Source organism: Pristiophorus japonicus, chromosome 20 (genome assembly GCF_044704955.1).
Source record: "Pristiophorus japonicus isolate sPriJap1 chromosome 20, sPriJap1.hap1, whole genome shotgun sequence".
NCBI classification, from domain to species: Eukaryota; Metazoa; Chordata; class Chondrichthyes; family Pristiophoridae; genus Pristiophorus; species Pristiophorus japonicus.
In genome coordinates this window covers 92,277,659-92,298,389 of record NC_091996.1, presented here as the reverse complement: position 1 = coordinate 92,298,389, position 20,731 = coordinate 92,277,659, and the positions used below count along the sequence as shown (strand labels likewise).

Here is a 20,731-nt window from a genome sequence, read left to right as displayed (position 1 = left end):
CTACCGAAAGAAAACCGGGTACTTACCCCACAGATCCAAAACCCGCCTTACCGCATCAGCGGACTCAACCCAACTGAAGATTGCGCAGTAAGAAGTCTTCTCCGACGTTCGGGGTACGGCAAGCAGAACCTACAGAATCCAGCGAACCCCGAAATCGCGAACGACTGTTAACTGACCAGAAAGGATTGGTAAGCATAGTCCCTACCCACCCCGGAGTCTAGCCTAGCTAGGATTAAGTATTGGGAGGTGGGAGGTGTAATTTTTACTGTAACCACCTTTGAATCTGTAGTGTATTGTTCTTGATTAAAGTGATTATACGTTTGACATTGTATTTTCTTGCTTTTGCACCAAACCAGTTGTCCTTTGCACTTTATCACATCCCCCAAATAAACCCAGAGTCTAGAACCCAAGGAAGTGGGAGCGATTTGAACCGCTCAAGTTGGTCAGAGGTGAACCTGACCCCCGGGACCACCCCCTTACACGGTGCAGGCTCGAAGGGCCGAATGGCCTACTCCTGCACCTATTTTTTATGTTTCCATGACACCGAGCCACACAAGGAGCTATTAAGACAGGCGACCAAAAAGCTTGGTCAAAGAGGTCAGTTTTTAAGAAGCCGAGAGAGGCGGAGAGGTTTAGGGAGGGGCTCAAGGCCCAGGCAGCTGAAGACATGGCCGCCGATGGAGACGTCAAACAGGAAAGGTACTGTAATAATGCAAGCATCCTTTAAAATCATCACATTTCCAACTGATGGGAAATTAAAATGAAAACCATCGATGGATGGTAAATGGTTGATGAAATGAGTCAAACGGCAGTTTGTGGCCAGCAATCTGCATTTCTCGTACAGATAGGAACAGAGATGCGAAAGGCTTAGCTGGTTCACCTTCTCCTTCCCGGTAGACGCATGGATCCGACAACATTGCAGCTGCTGACTAATCATCGCAACCAATTCTGTATCAATTATTCAGAACGGGCGGCGTGGAAAACCCCTGTGGCGGAGAGCTCTGGGAACCACAGATCCATAGCTTCGATTCAATTCAACACAAGAAACAATAAGCCTCATAAATAGTAAATCGCTTTCGAGGCAGTCCCGCAATTAACAAACATTCCCTTTTGTGGTGGTGTTGCTTGAGGGAGGCGTGTGGGGCCAGTATACCGGATAAACGCTCTGCTCTTCAACAGCAACTTGCATTTATATAGCGCCTTTAACCTGGTAAAATAACAACTTGCTCCAACTGTACATTGGTGAGGCCACACCTGGAGTACTGCGTACAATTTTGGTCTCATATTTAAGGAGGGATATACTTGCATTGGAGGCAGTTCAGAGAAGGTTCACTCGGTTGATTCCTGGGATGAGGGGGGTTGCCTTATGAGGAAAGGTTGAGCAGGTTGTACTCATTGGAGTTTAGGAGAATGAGAGGCGATCTTTTGAAACATACAATATTCTGAGGGGGGCTCGACAGGGTAGATGCAGAGAGGATGTTTCCCCTCGTGGGGGAATCTAGAACTAGGGGGCATAGTCTCAGAATAAGGGGTCGCCCATTTAAGATGGAGATGAGGAGGAATTTCTTCTCTCAGAGGGCGGTGAATCTGTGGAATTCTCTGCCCCAGAGAGCTGTGGAGGCTGGGTCACTGAATTATATTTAAGGTGGGGATAGACAGATTATTGAGCGATAAGGGAGTCAAGGGTTGTGGGGAGCGGGCGGGGAAGTGGAGTTGAGGCCAAAATCAGATCAGCCACGATCTTATTGAATGGCAGAGCAGGCTCGAGGGGCCGAATGGCCGACTCCTGCTCCTATTTCTTGTGTTCTTACATGGTGCCTTTAACCTAGTGAAACATCCCAAGGCGCTTCACAGGAGTATTATGAGATTAAAAAATTTGACTGAGCGCATAAGTAAAAATTAGCGCATTTGATCAAAAGCTGGGTCAAAGAGGTAGGATTTAAGGAGCGTCTTAAAAGGAGGAAAGAGAGATAGAGGCGGAGAGGTTGAGGGAGGGAGTTCCAGAGCTTGGGGCCCAGGCAACAGAAGGCACGGCCACCGATGGTGGAGCGATTATCATCAGGGATGCTCAGGAGGGCAGAATTAGAGGAGCGCAGAGATCTCTGTGGGGGTTGTGGGGCTGTGCCAAGTCGCCTCACAGGAGTGTTTTCAAACAAAATTTGACAATGGGAGCTTTTAGGACGGGTGGAGGTAGGTTTTTAAGAAGCATCTTAAAAGGAGGAGAGACAGGTAGAGAGGAGTAACACAGAGATCTCAGAGGGTTGTAGGTTACATGGATACGGTGGTCTGTTGCCATAACTAGTGCAAAAAAGGATCTTTAGTGCATCACTTAGACATCTCAGTTTAACATCTCATCCGAAAGAATCAATCAACTGGTCAGGCGGGCAGAACAGTGGCAAATGGAGTTCAATCCAGAGAAGTGTGAGGTAATGCATGTGGGGAGGGCTAACAAGGCAAAGGGAATGCACATTAAATGGAAGGACACTGAGAAGTGTAGAGGAACAGAGGGACCTTGGAGTGCAGGTCCACAGATCCCTGAAGGTAGCAGGCCGGGTAGATAAGGTGGTTAAGAAGGCACACGGGATACTTGCCTTTATTAGCCGAGGCATGGAATACAAGAGCAGGGAGGTTATGCTTGAACTGTATAAAACACTGGTTAGACCACAGCTGGAGTACTGCGTGCAGTTCTGGTCACCGCATTACAGGAAAGATGTGATCGCACTGGAGAGGGTGCAGAGGAGATTTACCAGGATGCTGCCTGGACTGGAGAATTTTAGCGATGAGGAAAGATTAGATAGGCTGGGGTTTGTTTCCTTTGGAACAGAGGAGGCTGAGGGGAGACCTGATTGAGGTGTATGAAATGATGAGGGGCCTGGATGGAGTGGATAGGACGGACCTGTGTCCCTTAGCAGAGGGGTCAACAACCAGGGGGCATAGATTTAAAGTAATTGGGGGGGAGGTTTAGAGGGGATTTGAGGGGAAATTTCTTCACCCAGAGGGTGGTGGGGGTCTGGAACTCACTGCCTGAAAGGGTGGTAGAGGCAGAAACCCTCCCCACATTTAAAAAGTACCTGGATGTGCACCTGGAGTGCCGTAACCTGCAGGGCTACGGACCCAGAGCTGGAAAGTGGGATTAGGCCGGGTAGCTCTTGGTCGGTGCGGATACGATGGGCCGAAATGGCCTCCGTTTGCGCTGTAAGTTTCTACGATTCTATGACAGACAACATTTTCGGGCAATGCAGCACTCCCCCAGTGCGGCACTGAATCGTTGGAGAAAAGGTTGAAGTTCGCAGCTCTCTGACCGTCGCTGGCAGGCTCAGACCAGTGACAGTCGAGCGGACCGTGCAAGAGCTGCCTGTTTAACATCAGTGGGTGCGAGTGTCACGCGGGGAGAGACTCAACCGGCGAGGCGGATCTTTTTCTGCGGCACTGACCTCCACCCTGCCGTCCTCGTTGGCGGTGTCGGACGACCAGAGCTGTGAGCGGTCGTCGAGCGAGTGGATGAGCTTGGCCGCCAGCTTGATGTCGTTGCGGACGATCTGCTTGTGTTGGGTGATCCCGTTGATGCTGCGCACTCGCCGGGCCAGGTCCCGATTCACCACCGGGCTCAGCTCACAGTCCCGCAGCTGGGGGAAGGAAGAGGCAGAATCACGCTGCTGGTATTACACGCAGCGTACAGCGACAGGCCATTACAGCCAGGGTACAGCGACAGGACATTACAGCCAGGGTACAGCGACAGGACATTACAGCCAGGGTACAGCGACAGGACATTACAGCCAGCCTACAGCGACAGGCCATTACAGCCAGCCTACAGCGACAGGCCATTACAGCCAGCCTACAGCGACAGGCCATTACAGCCAGGGTACAGCGACAGGACATTACAGCCAGCGTACAGCGACAGGCCATTACAGCCAGCGTACAGCGACAGGCCATTACAGCCAGGGTACAGCGACAGGCCATTACAGCCAGCCTACAGTGACAGGCCATTACAGCCAGCGTACAGCGACAGGCCATTACAGCCAGCCTACAGCGACAGGCCATTACAGCCAGCCTACAGCGACAGGCCATTACAGCCAGCCTACAGCGACAGGCCATTACAGCCAGGGTACAGCGACAGACCATTACAGCCAGCCTACAGCGACAGGCCATTACAGCCAGCGTACAGCGACAGGACATTACAGCCAGGGTACAGCGACAGGCCATTACAGCCAGCCTACAGCGACAGGCCATTACAGCCAGCGTACAGCGACAGGCCATTACAGCCAGCCTACAGCGACAGGCCATTACAGCCAGCCTACAGCGACAGGCCATTACAGCCAGGGTACAGCGACAGGCCATTACACCCAGCCTACAGCGACAGGCCATTACAGCCAGGTTACAGCGACAGGCCATTACAGCCAGGGTACAGCGACAGGCCATTACACCCAGCGTACAGCGACAGGCCATTACACCCAGCCTACAGCGACAGGCCATTACAGCCAGGTTACAGCGACATGACATTACAGCCAGCGTACAGCGACAGGACATTACACCCAGCGTACAGCGACAGGCCATTACAGCCAGCCTACAGCGACAGGCCATTACAGCCAGCATACAGCGACAGGCCATTACAGCCAGGGTACAGCGACAGGCCATTACAGCCAGCGTACAGCGACCGGCCATTACAGCCAGCCTACGGCGACAGGCCATTACAGCCAGCGTACAGCGACTGGCCATTACAGCCAGGTTACAGCGACAGGCCATTACAGCCAGCGTACAGTGACCGGCCATTACAGCCAGGGTACGGCGACAGGCCATTACAGCCAGCGTACAGCGACAGGACATTACAGCCAGCCTACAGCGACAGGCCATTACAGCCAGCCTACAGCGACAGGCCATTACAGCCAGCCTACAGCGACAGGACATTACAGCCAGCCTACAGCGACAGGCCATTACAGCCAGCCTACAGCGACAGGCCATTACAGCCAGCCTACAGCGACAGGCCATTACAGCCAGCCTACAGCGACAGGCCATTACAGCCAGCGTACAGCACAGAAACAGGCCATTGGGCTCCACCGCTCCGTGCCGGTGTTTATGCTCCACACCAGCCCCCTCCCACCCCTCGTCATCTCCCCCCCCATCACCATATCCTTCTATTCCTTTCTCCCTCGTGTGTTTATCCAGCCTCCCCTTTAAATGCATCGATACTATTCGCCTCAACCCCTCCCTGTGGCAGCGAGTTCCACATTCTCACCGCTCTCTGGGCAAAGAAGTTTCTCCTCAATTTCTCACCGAGCAGAACCAGCCGAATGGGGGGGGAGGGGGGGGGAGAGCTTGGCTTATTTTCCGTGCCTCTTTGTAAATACGCACCACTTGGAATAAACCGAGCCCACTGCTCGGGTAGGCCGGGATTCTTCTCTCGATGCACAAGCCCTGCCAGTACGGATGAGAGTGCTTATGAGGGGAGATTGGGCCTATCTATACGCTGCGGAGTTTAGAAGAACGAGAGGTGATCTCATTCAAACGTACAAGACTCTGAGGGGGATTTGACAGGGTAGGTGCAGGGAGGATGTTCCCCCCCCACCCGGGCTGGGGATTCTGGAACCAGGGGGTCACACAGTCTCAGGATAAGGGGGCGGCCATTTAGGACTGAGATGAGGAGGAATTTCTTCACTCAGAGGGTGGTGAATCTTTGGAATTCTCTGCCCCAGAGGGCTGTGGAGGCTCAGTCTTTGAGTATATTCAAGGCTGAGATCGATAGATTTTTGGAGTTTAGTGGAATCAAGGGATTATGGAGATTGGGCAGGAAAGTGGAGCTGAGGTCGAAGGTCAGCCATGAACTCACTGAATGTCGGAGAAGGCTCGATGGGTTGGAGGGCCGAATTCTGCTCCTAATTCTTATGAATGCCATCAACCGACGGCTGAGTTTGGAAAGGAAGAATGTGCAGGGCTGTGGGGAAAGAGCAGGGGCCGGCGTTGGGGGGGGGGGGGGGGGAGAGGGGGGGAAAGAGGGACGAACTGGATTGGTCTTTCAGAGCCGGCACAGGCACGATGGGTCAGCATATTGACCCAGTCGACTTGGATTCCCTTGCCTCTGGACTAAGACCTAGCTCGGTCAAGCCCGCGTGGTGGCTGGTGTGCAATGGCCACCCCACGCTACAAGAATTCACGCACAGGCACCTTCCACCATTTGCAATGAGTTTCGTCGGTCACCCGGGTACTCATTTTCAGTGTGGAAGCAGGTCACCCTCGGCCCCGAGGGAACTGCCTCTGACTGACGGACTGAGCCAATCAGCTTCCCGCCCCGCTCTCCTCCCCCGAGAGTCTTGCCGCTTGATGGAGCACGGGTCTCACAGATCTCAGTGGGCCACAGGGACTGCAACCAAGTGGCCGTTCGTCACCGACCAGCGCGCGCTGGCTGGTTATTCAATTCTGGGGGCATCACAGGTGCCCCGGGCCCGTCCCTCAGTCGACAGCCGCAAATACCTTCCGGACAATGTCGGTGCAAAGTGAGCAGGGTCAGGGTCGGGAACCCCCCCGACCGCCCCCCCCCCCCCATCCCCTCCACCCCCCTTTCCCAGTCCCGGGTCCTTGGGCTGATCCTGCTCCGATCACGCGAGGACAGACCAGAGACGGAACCTGGGATATTCCAGGTCAACGTGGCTCAGCGCACGGACCCACTATGAGGGATAAGCGTGGCCACTCGAAGTCAGTGAACACAGCATCCCACATCAGAGAGAAGGAAATGGGAGCTGCACTTGGGTGCAACCCATCTCTCTCCCCCCCCCCCCCCCGGCAATCTCTCTTCCCCCCACCCCCTCCCCCCCACCACCCCCCAATCTCTCTTCCCCCCCCCCCACCCCTCCCCCTCCCCCCCCCCCCGCCGAAGAGGCAAATAAACCTACGACCAACGTTCCCTCTAAACACTAGTTAGACCTCAGCTGGAGTACTGCGTGTAGTTCTGGTCACCGCATTACAGGAAAGATGTGATTGCACTGGAGAGGTTACAGAGGAGATTTACCAGGATGTTGTCAGGACTGGAGAATTTTAGCTCTGAGGAAAGGTTGGATAGGCTGGGGTTGTTTTCTCTGGAACAGAGGCTGAGGGGAGACCTGATTGAGGTGTATAAAATGATGAGGGGCCTGGATAGAGCGGCTAGGACGGATCGGTTTCCCTTGGCAGAAGGGTCAACAACCAGGGGCCATCGATTTAAATTAATTGGGGGGAGCTTTAGAGGGGATTTGAGGGGGAATTTTAAACCCCGACTCACCCGAAGGGGCTAAAATACCTGCGGCAATATCTGAGACAGAGACGACTTACTCGAATATTCTGCAGGTTCCAACAGATCTCCTTGATGTTGACACTGCGATCAAAGGTGACCCACGCTCGCCGATAAAATCTAACAAACAAGAGAACGGGAATGAACTCTGTGGTACAGCAACGAACTAGTCTGCCGTTCCCTCGTCAGTGAGCAGTGCCACACAGTGGTAGACCATCAGTACTGCAGGTACCCACTCTCACTCAGCTATTCTCACCCATTCTCCATCGTCCCCGAAGGTACCGTCTTCCCCCAGGAGCTCTCCGGTACCGCGTACATTTACACAGCAGGACAGACAGCGTGTCCGCGGGCTACTAACCACGGACAGCATCGCAGCCTGACCCAGACCCTCTCGCAAAGGACTCGATCGTTGCAGTGGTTTGGGAGCGCTGTGCTTGTGGTTAGCACAGTATTTAAGCCACTCCGGCTACATCACCAAGTCAGCTCCTTCGGTGCAATGTGCTATCCCAGGTATAGAACCGCTATCCTCCTCCCCCGAGCACTCACCGCCTTGGCTCAGGTGCAGACACTCCCAGTGTTCAGCTCATATCCTAGGCTGACACTTCAATGTAGAGCGGGCGCGCTGTCGGAGGGGCGGGGCCGAGGGAACGCCGCGCTGTCGGAGGGGCGGGGCCGAGGGAGCGCCGCGCTGTCGGAGGGGCGGGGCCGAGGGAGCGCCGCGCTGTCGGAGGGCGGGGCCGAGGGAGCGCCGCGCTGTCGGAGGGGCGCCGCCGAGGGAGCGCCGCGCTGTCGGAGGGGCGGGGCCGAGGGAGCGACGCGCTGTCGGAGGGGCGGGGCCGAGGGAACGCCGCGCTGTCGGAGGGGCGGGGCCGAGGGAACGCCGCGCTGTCGGAGGGGCGGGGCCGAGGGAACGCCGCGCTGTCGGAGGGGCGGGGCCGAGGGAGCATCGTGCTGTCGGAGGGGCGGGGCCGAGGGAACGCCGCGCTGTCGGAGGGGCGGGGCCGAGGGAACGCCGCGCTGTCGGAGGGGCGGGGCCGAGGGAACGCCGCGCTGTCGGAGGGGCGGGGCCGAGGGAACGCCGCGCTGTCGGAGGGGCGGGGCCGAGGGAACGCGCAGGCTGTCGGAGGGTCGGGGCCGAGGGAGCGCCGCGCTGTCGGAGGGGCGGGGCCGAGGGGACGCCACGCTGTCGGAAGGGCGGGGCCGAGGGGACGCCGCGCTGTCGGAGGGGCGGGGCCGAGGGAGCGCCGCGCTGTAGGAAGGGCGGGGCCGAGGGAGCGCCGCGCTGTCGGAAGGGCGGGGCCGAGGGAGCGCCGCGCTGTCGGAAGGGCGGGGCCGAGGGAGCGCCGCGCTGTCGGAGGGGCGGTACTGAAGTTAAACCAAGGCCTGCTATGGAATGGTTCTGGTCCACACAGCTCAATACTACACCGCTCAATGCCTTTACTCACTGGGACCCGCACCCTCGTGATGGCCCTTCACACACGCACTCTTTTACATTTACCTGCGCTCTGGCTGCGGGTCAGATAGTGCCACTCTCATGAAGCCAGGAAACCTTTTGCAAAGCTGCAGGGATAGAAAACAAAGTCTGTTTTTTATATTTATAAAAATAATCAGCCACACAAACAGGAAATCAACTTGTGGGGGAACCGAGAACTCAAGGCCATCAATATCAGACAGTCACTAATAAACCCGATGGGGAACTCAGGGGAAACTTCTTTACCCAGAGAGCGGTGAGAATGTGGAACTCGCTGCCACAGGGAGCGGTTGAGGCGAATAGTATCGATACAATTCAGGGGAAGCTGGATAAACACATGAGGGAGAAGGAATAGAAGGAGATGGTGATGGGGTGAGATGGAGAGGGGTGGGAGGGGGCTGGTGTGGAGCATAAACCCCGGCACGGAGCGGTGGGGCCCTGTGGCCTCTTCCTGTGCCGTACACTCGATGTAACTTTTCACGTGAAGAACAACATTGCTATCACCGAGGGTCACAGCCTCCCCTTGGCACGACCGGAACCAGTAACTCCGCAGGCGCACGGTTACAGGCACGAAGCAGCACTCCACGACACAGCCTGCTCACACTCCAGGAGGTAATAACCCCAAAAGAACCAAAATGCCGAAATATTCAGCAGGGGCCGTCATCAGCTTCTGTCTGAGGCCGAACCACGCGGTTTGCAACCTTGGTACTGAGGTTGCATGTTCAGCCATGAACTCATTGAATGCGGTGCAGGCTCGAAGGGCCGAATGGCCTACTCCTGCACCTATTTTCTATGTTTCTATCTGACCCTGAAATGAGCTTGCAGCCACATATCCGCAGCATAACCGAGACCCCCACCCCACTCCCACCTTCGTAACATCGCCCGTCTCCGCCCCCTGCCTCAGCTCATCCGCTGCTGAAACCCTCAACTGTGCAGAGAGGTAAGGGCCGAGAGAACAGAGATGGGAAACTGGGGTCGAGGCGTGGCAGCTGGTGGATTTAACAGGCCGCAAAGGTTTGGAACAGTTTGCCAGTAATGTCGCAGCTCGGGGCGTGCGGACGGTGTGAATTACGGCTCAACATGTGGGCGTGGAAGAGCACACAGATTGATCGAATCCAAGTGTCCTCTGCCTGCTGGCTGTCAGGTGCTGAGTGAAACGGTTCTGGGGCAGTTCCCTGGGACGTGGAAAGCCTCACAATACAGCAATCTGGCAGAAACACTCGAGGATGACAGCGGGGGTGGCAAAAACTCAAAATGCCACACTAGGGCAGCAATAGGGGCAACTCTCGTCAAACTGAGGCTTACGCATCTGATTGGGACAGTGTAGAGGGAGCTTTACTCTGTATCTAACCCCCTGTACCTGCCCTGGGAGTGTTTGATGGGACAGTGTAGAGGGAGCTTTACTCTGTATCTAACCCCGTGCTGTACCTGCCCTGGGAGTGTTTGATGGGACAGTGTAAAGGGAGCTTTACTCTGTATCTAACCCCGTGCTGTACCTGCCCTGGGAGTGTTTGATGGGACAGTGTAGAGGGAGCTTTACTCTGTATCTAACCCCCTGTACCTGCCCTGGGAGTGTTTGATGGGACAGTGTAGAGGGAGCTTTACTCTGTATCTAACCCCCTGTACCTGCCCTGGGAGTGTTTGATGGGGCAGTGTAGAGGGAGCGTTACTCTGTATCTAACCCCCTGTACCTGCCCTGGGAGAGTTTGATGGGACAGTGTAGAGGGAGCTTTACTCTGTATCTAACCCCCTGTACCTGCCCTGGGAGTGTGTGATGGGACAGTGTAGAGAGAGCTTTACTCTGTATCTAACCCCCTGTACCTGCCCTGGGAGTGTGTGATGGGACAGTGTAGAGGGAGCTTTACTCTGTATCTAACCCCCTGTACCTGCCCTGGGAGTGTTTGATGGGACAGTGTAGAGGGAGCTTTACTCTGTATCTAACCCCCTGTACCTGCCCTGGGAGTGTTTGATGGGACAGTGTAGAGGGAGCTTTACTCTGTATCTAACCCCGTGCTGTACCTGCCCTGGGAGTGTTTGATGGGACAGTGTAGAGGGAGCTTTACTCTGTATCTAACCCCGTGCTGTACCTGCCCTGGGAGTGTTTGATGGGACAGTGTAGAGGGAGCTTTACTCTGTATCTAACCCCCTGTACCTGCCCTGGGAATGTTTGATGAGACAATGTAGAGGGAGCTTTACTCTGTGTCTAACCCCGTGCTGTACCTGCCCCTGGGTTGCTAGCTCCCACAATAAGCTGTACACAGTAAATGGGGACAGTCCCATACCAGGTGTTCACTTACCGATATGATTTCAGCCTTGGAGATATTTGGAGCGATGCTCCGCATGAACAGCGAGCAGGTTTTGTGAAGGGGTCGCGGTTTGGGAGTGACGTCAATCTCTTTCTCTTTTTCCTTCTCCTTCTCTTTTTCCTTCTCCTTCTCTTTTTCCTTCTCCTTCTCTTTTTCCTTCTCCTTCTTTTCCTCCTTGGGTTTTTCTTTGTGCTTTTCATCCTCCTCCTTCTCCTTCTCTTTTTCTTTCTCCTTCTCTTTTTCTTGCTCCTTCTCTTTTTCTTTCTCCTTCTCTTTTTCTTTCTCCTTCTCTTTTTCTTTCTCCTTCTCCTTCTCTTTTTCTTTCTCCTTCTCTTTTTCTTTCTCCTTCTCCTTCTCTTTTTCTTTTTCTTTCTCCTTCTTCTCCAGCTTTGGCTCATCTGTACAGCAACGGAAAGCATTAGCACCCGGACCGCAGCAGCCAGCTGTACAGGGACTATTCCTGGCGGGTCTGCCCCCCCCCCCCACCCCCACACCCCCCCCCCACCCCCACCCCAACCCAGGGAGAGTGTCAGTCACACTGCTGGGCTGAGCCAAGGCAGGCCAGGCCAGGCCAGGCAAGAGACAGTCTGCGCGACCCTGTATCGCATCGAGGCCGAGGGGGAGCTGAGCCTGACACTCGGCCCGCGTTGGTTGGAGGGCTACCTACCTTCTTTCTGGGTCTTCTCTTCCTCTTGCTTCGGCTTTTCTGTATAAGAATAAAGAAAGGATTACTGAAGCATCAACACAACACTTAATTAGTCAGCCTGGACCACACTGGACACACTTAACATGGAAAGGGAAGAGAGGGCAGGGGGCACTGGTTTGGAGAGAGGAGGGGGGGTGCAGGCACGGTTTGGAGAGGGGGGGGGGAAAAGGGGGCACTGTTTTGGGGGGGGGGGGGTTGTAAGGGGGAGGGCACGGTCTGGGGAGGGGGGCGGGCACGGTTTGGGGAGGGGGGGGGGAGAAGGGGGCACGGTCTGGGGAGGGGGGCGGGCACGATCTGGGGAGGGGGGCTGGCACGGTCTGGGGAGGGGTGAGGGCACGGTCTGGGGAGGGGGGCGGGCACGGTTTGGGGAAGGGGGGGGGAAGAGAAGGGGGCACGGTTTGGGGAGGGGGGAAGGGCACAGTTTGGGGAGGGGGTGGGGACACATCTGCTGATTATCTGATTATAATCGCTCAACCATTGGTGGCCGTGTCTTCTGTCGCCTGGGCCCCAAGCTCTGGAACTCCCTGCCTAAACCTCGCCACCTCACTACCACTCCTCCTTTAAGACACTCCTTCAAAACTACATCTTTGACCCAGCTTTTGGTCATCTGGGGGCGGGGCACCGGTTTGGGCAGGGGGGCGGGCACTGGTTTGGGCAGGGGTACAGCAGCAAATCCCTGGAGTGGGACTTGAACCCACAACCTTGTGACCCACAGAGGCGAGAGTGAAGAAGGGGATCAGGAAGGAGGGCTCTGTGACTGTGAGAGCGGTTTGCTCAGCGATTGCTGGGCCCTGTGGGGTGTTGCATGTGCTGTGAAACCCACTGCTCTGTGGGTGGGCCAGCGTGCCGTACCCGTGTGATTTCCAGGTCTGTGTGGCGCAGTTACTCACTGGCCCAGCGAGCAGAGGCATTGACTGCAGCACCGGAAGGACTCAGAGCTAAAAGCTTCTGGTGCTGGGAGTTTAACCACTTGGGCAGTTCACAAGTAGGAGACTTCAAAGTGAAGGAAACTGAATATCTGTCCCCGATGATACTTCGGGGCACGGACAGCTTAGATACACCCAAAGTCTATTACCTGGGGCACTCAAAGCCATTCCAACGCTTCCGTCTCCAATCCTCAGAACAGAAACACTGAACCACCTTATCTCACCCTTATTTACAAATCCCTCCATGGCCCTCGCCCCTCCCTATCTCTGTAATCTCCTCCAGCCCTACAACCCCCCTCCCCGCTGAGATGTCAACACTCCTCTAATTCTACCCTCCTGAGCATCCCTGATTATAATCGCTCCACCATTGGTGGCCGTGCCTTCTGTTGCCTGGGCCCCAAGCTCTGGAACTCCCTCCCTAAACCTCCGCTATATCCTCCCAAAGGGGCGGGACCCGGAACTGATCAGTGACTCGAGACGGGGTCTGACCCGATATTTGGTCAGTTCACAACCTTGGTGTCATGTCTGACCCCGGAATGAGCTTCCGACCACATATCCGCAGCATAACTAAGACCTATTGGCTGGCCTCCCGCATTCTACCCTACATTAACTAGAGGTGATCCAAAACTCGATGCCCCGTGTCCTAACTCGCACCCAGTCCCACTCACCCATCACCCCCTGTGCACGCTGCCCCGTGTCCTAACTCGCACCGAGTCCCGCTCACCCATCACCCCCTGTACTCGCTGCCCCGTGTCCTAACTCGCACCCAGTCCCACTCACCCATCACCCCCTGTGCTCGCTGCCCCGTGTCCTAACTCGCACCGAGTCCCGCTCACCCATCACCCTCTGTGCTCGCTGCCCCCGTGTCCTAACTCGCACCCAGTCCCACTCACCCATCACCCCCTGTACTCGCTGCCCCGTGTCCTAACTCGCACCCAGTCCCACTCACCCATCACCCCCTGTGCTCGCTGCCCCGTGTCCTAACTCGCACCGAGTCCCGCTCACCCATCACCCTCTGTACTCGCTGCCCCCGTGTCCTAACTCGCACCCAGTCCCACTCACCCATCACCCCCTGTGCTCGCTGCCCCGTGTCCTAACTCGCACCGAGTCCCGCTCACCCATCACCCCCTGTGCTCGCTGACCCCGTGTCCTAACTCGCACCGAGTCCCGCTCACCCATCACCCCCTGTGCTCGCTGCCCCGTGTCCTAACTCACACCCAGTCCCACTCACCCATCACCCCCTGTGCTCGCTGCCCCGTGTCCTAACTCGCACCGAGTCCCGCTCACCCATCACCCCCTGTGCTCGCTGACCCCGTGTCCTAACTCGCACCGAGTCCCGCTCACCCATCACCCCCTGTGCTCGCTGTCCCGTGTCCTAACTCGCATCCAGTCCCACTCACCCATCATCCCCTGTGCTCGCTGCCCCGTGTCCTAACTCGCACCGAGTCCCGCTCACCCATCACCCCCTGTGCTCGCTGACCCCGTGTCCTAACTCGCACCCAGTCCCGCTCACCCATCACCCCCTGTGCTCGCTGACCCCGTGTCCTAACTCGCACCCAGTCCCGCTCACCCATCACCCCGTGTGCTCGCTGCCCCCGTGTCCTAACTCGCACCGTGTCCCGCTCACCCATCACCCCCTGTGCTCGCTGCCCCGTGTCCTAACTCGCACCCAGTCCCGCTCACCCATCACCCCCTGTGCTCACTGACCCCGTGTCCTAACTCGCACCCAGTCCCACTCACCCATCACCCCCTGTGCTCGCTGCCCCCGTGTCCTAACTCACACCCAGTCCCACTCACCCATCATCCCCTGTGCTCGCTGCCCCGTGTCCTAACTCGCACCGAGTCCCACTCACCCATCACCCCCTGTGCTCGCTGACCCCGTGTCCTAACTCGCACCCAGTCCCGCTCACCTATCACCCCCTGTGCTCGCTGACCCCGTGTCCTAACTCGCACCCAGTCCCGCTCACCCATCACCCCCTGTGCGCGCTGCCCCCGTGTCCTAACTCGCACCGTGTCCCGCTCACCCATCACCCCCTGTGCTCGCTGCCCCGTGTCCTAACTCGCACCGAGTCCCGCTCACCCATCACCCCCTGTGCTCGCTGCCCCGTGTCCTAACTCGGACCCAGTCCCGCTCACCCATCACCCCCTGTGCTCGCTGCCCCCGTGTCCTAACTCGCACCGTGTTCCGCTCACCCATCACCCCCTGTGCTCGCTGCCCCGTGTCCTAACTCACACCCAGTCCCACTCACCCATCATCCCCTGTGCTCACTGCCCCGTGTCCTAACTCGCACCGAGTCCCGCTCACCCATCACCCCCTGTGCTCGTTGACCCCGTGTCCTAACTCGCACCCAGTCCCGCTCACCCATCACCCCCTGTGCTTGCTGACCCCGTGTCCTAACTCGCACCCAGTCCCGCTCACCCATCACCCCCTGTGCTCGCTGACCCCGTGTCCTAACTCGCACCGAGTCCCGCTCACCCATCACCCCCTGTGCTCGCTGCCCCGTGTCCTAACTCGCACCGAGTCCCGCTCACCCATCACCCCCTGTGCTCGCTGCCCCGTGTCCTAACTCGCACCCAGTCCCGCTCACCCATCACCCCCTGTGCTCACTGACCCCGTGTCCTAACTCGCACCCAGTCCCGCTCACCCATCACCCCCTGTGCTCGCTGCCCCCGTGTCCTAACTCGCACCGTGTCCCGCTCACACATCACCCCCTGTGCTCGCTGCCCCGTGTCCTAACTCACACCCAGTCCCACTCACCCATCATCCCCTGTGCTCACTGCCCCGTGTCCTAACTCGCACTGAGTCCCGCTCACCCATCACCCCCTGTGCTCGTTGACCCCGTGTCCTAACTCGCACCCAGTCCCGCTCACCCATCACCCCCTGTGCTCGCTGCCCCCGTGTCCTAACTCGCACCGTGTCCCGCTCACCCATCACCCCCTGTGCTCGCTGCCCCGTGTCCTAACTCACACCCAGTCCCACTCACCCATCATCCCCTGTGCTCACTGCCCCGTGTCCTAACTCGCACCGAGTCCCGCTCACCCATCACCCCCTGTGCTCGTTGACCCCGTGTCCTAACTCGCACCCAGTCCCGCTCACCCATCACCCCCTGTACTCGCTGCCCCGTGTCCTAACTCGCACCCAGTCGCACTCACCCATCACCCCGTGCTCGCTGCCCCGTGTCCTAACTCGCACCGAGTCCCGCTCACCCATCACCCTCTGTGCTCGCTGCCCCCGTGTCCTAACTCGCACCCAGTCCCACTCACCCATCACCCCCTGTACTCGCTGCCCCGTGTCCTAACTCGCACCCAGTCCCACTCACCCATCACCCCCTGTGCTCGCTGCCCCGTGTCCTAACTCGCACCGAGTCCCGCTCACCCATCACCCTCTGTGCTCGCTGCCCCCGTGTCCTAACTCGCACCCAGTCCCACTCACCCATCACCCCCTGTGCTCGCTGCCCCGTGTCCTAACTCGCACCGAGTCCCGCTCACCCATCACCCCCTGTGCTCGCTGACCCCGTGTCCTAACTCGCACCGAGTCCCGCTCACCCATCACCCCCTGTGCTCGCTGCCCCGTGTCCTAACTCGCACCCAGTCCCACTCACCCATCACCCCCTGTGCGCGCTGCCCCGTGTCCTAACTCGCACCCAGTCCCACTCACCCATCACCCCCTGTGCGCGCTGCCCCGTGTCCTAACTCGCACCGAGTCCCGCTCACCCATCACCCCCTGTGCTCGCTGCCCCGTGTCCTAACTCGCACCCAGTCCCGCTCACCCATCACCCCCTGGGCTCACTGACCCCGTGTCCTAACTCGCACCCAGTCCCACTCACCCATCACCCCCTGTGCTCGCTGCCCCCGTGTCCTAACTCGCACCGTGTCCCGCTCACCCATCACCCCCTGTGCTCGCTGCCCCGTGTCCTAACTCACACCCAGTCCCACTCACCCATCATCCCCTGTGCTTACTGCCCCGTGTCCTAACTCGCACCGAGTCCCGCTCACCCATCACCCCCTGTGCTCGTTGACCCCGTGTCCTAACTCGCACCCAGTCCCGCTCACCCATCACCCCCTGTGCTTGCTGACCCCGTGTCCTAACTCGCACCCAGTCCCGCTCACCCATCACCCCCTGTGCTCGCTGACCCCGTGTCCTAACTCGCACCGAATCCCGCTCACCCATCACCCCCTGTGCTCACTGACCCCGTGTCCTAACTCGCACCCAGTCCCACTCACCCATCACCCCCTGTGCTCGCTGCCCCCGTGTCCTAACTCACACCCAGTCCCACTCACCCATCATCCCCTGTGCTCGCTGCCCCGTGTCCTAACTCGCACCGAGTCCCACTCACCCATCACCCCCTGTGCTCGCTGACCCCGTGTCCTAACTCGCACCCAGTCCCGCTCACCCATCACCCCCTGTGCTCGCTGACCCCATGTCCTAACTCGCACCCAGTCCCGCTCACCCATCACCCCCTGTGCGCGCTGCCCCCGTGTCCTAACTCGCACCGTGTCCCGCTCACCCATCACCCCCTGTGCTCGCTGCCCCGTGTCCTAACTCGCACCGAGTCCCGCTCACCCATCACCCCCTGTGCTCGCTGCCCCGTGTCCTAACTCGGACCCAGTCCCGCTCACCCATCACCCCCTGTGCTCACTGACCCCGTGTCCTAACTCGCACCCAGTCCCACTCACCCATCACCCCCTGTGCTCGCTGCCCCCGTGTCCTAACTCGCACCGTGTCCCGCTCACCCATCACCCCCTGTGCTCGCTGCCCCGTGTCCTAACTCGCACCGAGTCCCGCTCACCCATCACCCCCTGTGCTCGCTGCCCCGTGTCCTAACTCGGACCCAGTCCCACTCACCCATCACCCCCTGTGCTCGCTGACCCCGTGTCCTAACTCGCACCGAGTCCCGCTCACCCATCACCCCCTGTGCTCGCTGCCCCGTGTCCTAACTCGCACCGAGTCCCGCTCACCCATCACCCCCTGTGCTCACTGACCCCGTGTCCTAACTCGCACCCAGTCCCACTCACCCATCACCCCCTGTGCTCGCTGCCCCCGTGTCCTAACTCGCACCGTGTCCCGCTCACCCATCACCCCCTGTGCTCGCTGCCCCGTGTCCTAACTCACACCCAGTCCCACTCACCCATCATCCCCTGTGCTCACTGCCCCGTGTCCTAACTCGCACTGAGTCCCGCTCACCCATCACCCCCTGTGCTCGTTGACCCCGTGTCCTAACTCGCACCCAGTCCCGCTCACCCATCACCCCCTGTGCTCGCTGCCCCCGTGTCCTAACTCGCACCGTGTCCCGCTCACCCATCACCCCCTGTGCTCGCTGCCCCGTGTCCTAACTCGCACCGAGTCCCGCTCACCCATCACCCTCTGTGCTCGCTGCCCCCGTGTCCTAACTCGCACCCAGTCCCACTCACCCATCACCCCCTGTGCTCGTTGACCCCGTGTCCTAACTCGCACCGAGTCCCGCTCACCCATCACCCCCTGTGCTCGCTGACCCCGTGTCCTAACTCGCACCGAGTCCCGCTCACCCATCACCCCCTGTGCTCGCTGCCCCGTGTCCTAACTCGCACCCAGTCCCACTCACCCATCACCCCCTGTGCGCGCTGCCCCGTGTCCTAACTCGCACCCAGTCCCACTCACCCATCACCCCCTGTGCGCGCTGCCCCGTGTCCTAACTCGCACCGAGTCCCGCTCACCCATCACCCCCTGTGCTCGCTGACCCCGTGTCCTAACTCGCACCGAGTCCCGCTCACCCATCACCCCCTGTGCTCGCTGCCCCGTGTCCTAACTCGCATCCAGTCCCACTCACCCATCATCCCCTGTGCTCGCTGCCCCGTGTCCTAACTCGCACCGAGTCCCGCTCACCCATCACCCCCTGTGCTCGCTGACCCCGTGTCCTAACTCGCACCCAGTCCCACTCACCCATCACCCCCTGTGCTCGCTGACCCAGTGTCCTAACTCGCACCCAGTCCCGCTCACCCATCACCCCCTGTGCTCGCTGCCCCCGTGTCCTAACTCGCACCGTGTCCCGCTCACCCATCACCCCCTGTGCTCGCTGCCCCGTGTCCTAACTCACACCCAGTCCCGCTCACCCATCACCCCCTGTGCTCACTGACCCCGTGTCCTAACTCGCACCCAGTCCCACTCACCCATCACCCCCTGTGCTCGCTGCCCCCGTGTCCTAACTCACACCCAGTCCCACTCACCCATCATCCCCTGTGCTCGCTGCCCCGTGTCCTAACTCGCACCGAGTCCCACTCACCCATCACCCCCTGTGCTCGCTGACCCCGTGTCCTAACTCGCACCCAGTCCCGCTCACCCATCACCCCCTGTGCTCGCTGACCCCGTGTCCTAACTCGCACCCAGTCCCGCTCACCCATCACCCCCTGTGCTCGCTGCCCCCGTGTCCTAACTCGCACCGTGTCCCGCTCACCCATCACCCCCTGTGCTCGCTGCCCCGTGTCCTAACTCGCACCGAGTCCCGCTCACCCATCACCCCCTGTGCTCGCTGCCCCCGTGTCCTAACTCGCACCGTGTCCCGCTCACCCATCACCCCCTGTGCTCGCTGCCCCGTGTCCTAACTCACACCCAGTCCCACTCACCCATCATCCCCTGTGCTTACTGCCCCGTGTCCTAACTCGCACCGAGTCCCGCTCACCCATCACCCCCTGTGCTCGTTGACCCCGTGTCCTAACTCGCACCCAGTCCCGCTCACCCATCACCCCCTGTGCTTGCTGACCCCGTGTCCTAACTCGCACCCAGTCCCGCTCACCCATCACCCCCTGTGCTCGCTGACCCCGTGTCCTAACTCGCACCGAATCCCGCTCACCCATCACCCCCTGTGCTCGCTGACCTACATTGGCTCCCGGTTAAGCAACACCTCGATTTCAAAATTCTCATCCTTGTTTACAAATCCCTCCATGGCCCTCGCCCCCTCCCTATCTCTGTAATCTCCTCCAGCCCCACAACCCCCCCGAGTTGTCTGCGCTCCTCTAATTCTGCCCTCCTGGGCATCCCTGATTATAATCGCTCCACCATCGGTGGCCGTGCCTTCTGTTGCCTGGGCCCCAAGCTCTGGAACTCCCTCCCTAAACCTCTCCGCCTCTCTCCCCTCCTTCGAGACGCTCCTTAAAACCGACCTCTTTGCCTGCGCTAATTTCTACTTATGCAACCCGGTGTCAAATTTTATATCTCGTAATACCCCTGTGAAGCACCTTGGGACGTTTCACTACGTTAAAGGTGCTATATAAATACAGGTTGTTGCTGTTGTCGCGACCGAGAGCCTCACAGTACCTGGTTCCTCCTCCTGGGCTTTTTCCGCGGCCGGTGGCACTACTTCGGGCTCGGATTCGGAGTCAGAGGCCGTCGCATCATCCTCGTCGTAACTATCGTCGCCACTGCGCTCTCTCTTCCGCTTCTTCCCAGCCTGAAAGTTGGCACGGAAAAAGTCCTCACTTAGCAGGCCAAGGCCAAGCACCCACATCAAACCCTTGCGGACAAAGCAGCTTCTTCGGAGGATGAAGGCGCTGTCTTGTGAGGAAAGGTTGAGCCGGTTGGGCCTCTGTCACTCATTGCAGTTTAGAAGAATGAGAGGTGACCTTACTGAAATGTATAAGATTCTGAGGGGGCTGGACAGGGTGGATGCAGAGAGGATGTTTCCTCCTCATGGGGGAATCTAGAACTAGCGGGCACAGTTTCAGAATAAGGGGTCGCCTATTTAAGATGGAATTGAGGAGGAATTTCTTCTCGTGAATCTGTGGAATTCTCTGCCCCAGAGAGCTGTGGAGGCCGGGTCAATGAAGGCGGAGAGAGACAGATTTTTGAGCGATAAGGGAGTCGAGGGTTATGGGGAGCGGGCGGGGAAGTGGAGCTGAGGCCAAGATCAGATCAGTCATGATCTCATTGACTGGCGGAGCAGGCTCGAGGGGCCGAATGGCCGACTCCTGCTCCTGATTCTTATGTTGACGCTCCACTAAGCTCCAGGTTGCAACCGACGGCTCAGCTGGCTGAAGACAGCAATCACTGGCCAGGAGATGTCTGGCTTGGTGCTCAGTGCAATACAGAAG

General features: G+C 58.6%; 2 protein-coding genes across 5 annotated transcripts in view; one reads left to right on the top strand and one right to left on the bottom strand.

The window, feature by feature from the left end:
- LOC139232695 (profilin-1-like) overlaps positions 1–20,731 on the top strand; it is a 762,729-nt gene that overhangs the window by 472,943 nt on the left and 269,055 nt on the right. The window lies entirely within an intron of this gene.
- srrt (serrate RNA effector molecule homolog (Arabidopsis)) overlaps positions 1–20,731 on the bottom strand; it is a 73,457-nt gene that overhangs the window by 30,118 nt on the left and 22,608 nt on the right. For all 3 annotated transcript variants that reach the window (XM_070863151.1, XM_070863152.1, XM_070863154.1), the window contains 6 exons: positions 19,959–20,091; positions 11,703–11,741; positions 11,027–11,433; positions 8,757–8,818; positions 7,300–7,378; positions 3,435–3,626 (listed from right to left, as the gene is read on the bottom strand). In XM_070863151.1, the coding sequence (XP_070719252.1) occupies positions 3,435–3,626; positions 7,300–7,378; positions 8,757–8,818; positions 11,027–11,433; positions 11,703–11,741; positions 19,959–20,091 (912 nt within the window). The remainder of the gene's footprint in view (positions 1–3,434; positions 3,627–7,299; positions 7,379–8,756; positions 8,819–11,026; positions 11,434–11,702; positions 11,742–19,958; positions 20,092–20,731) is intronic.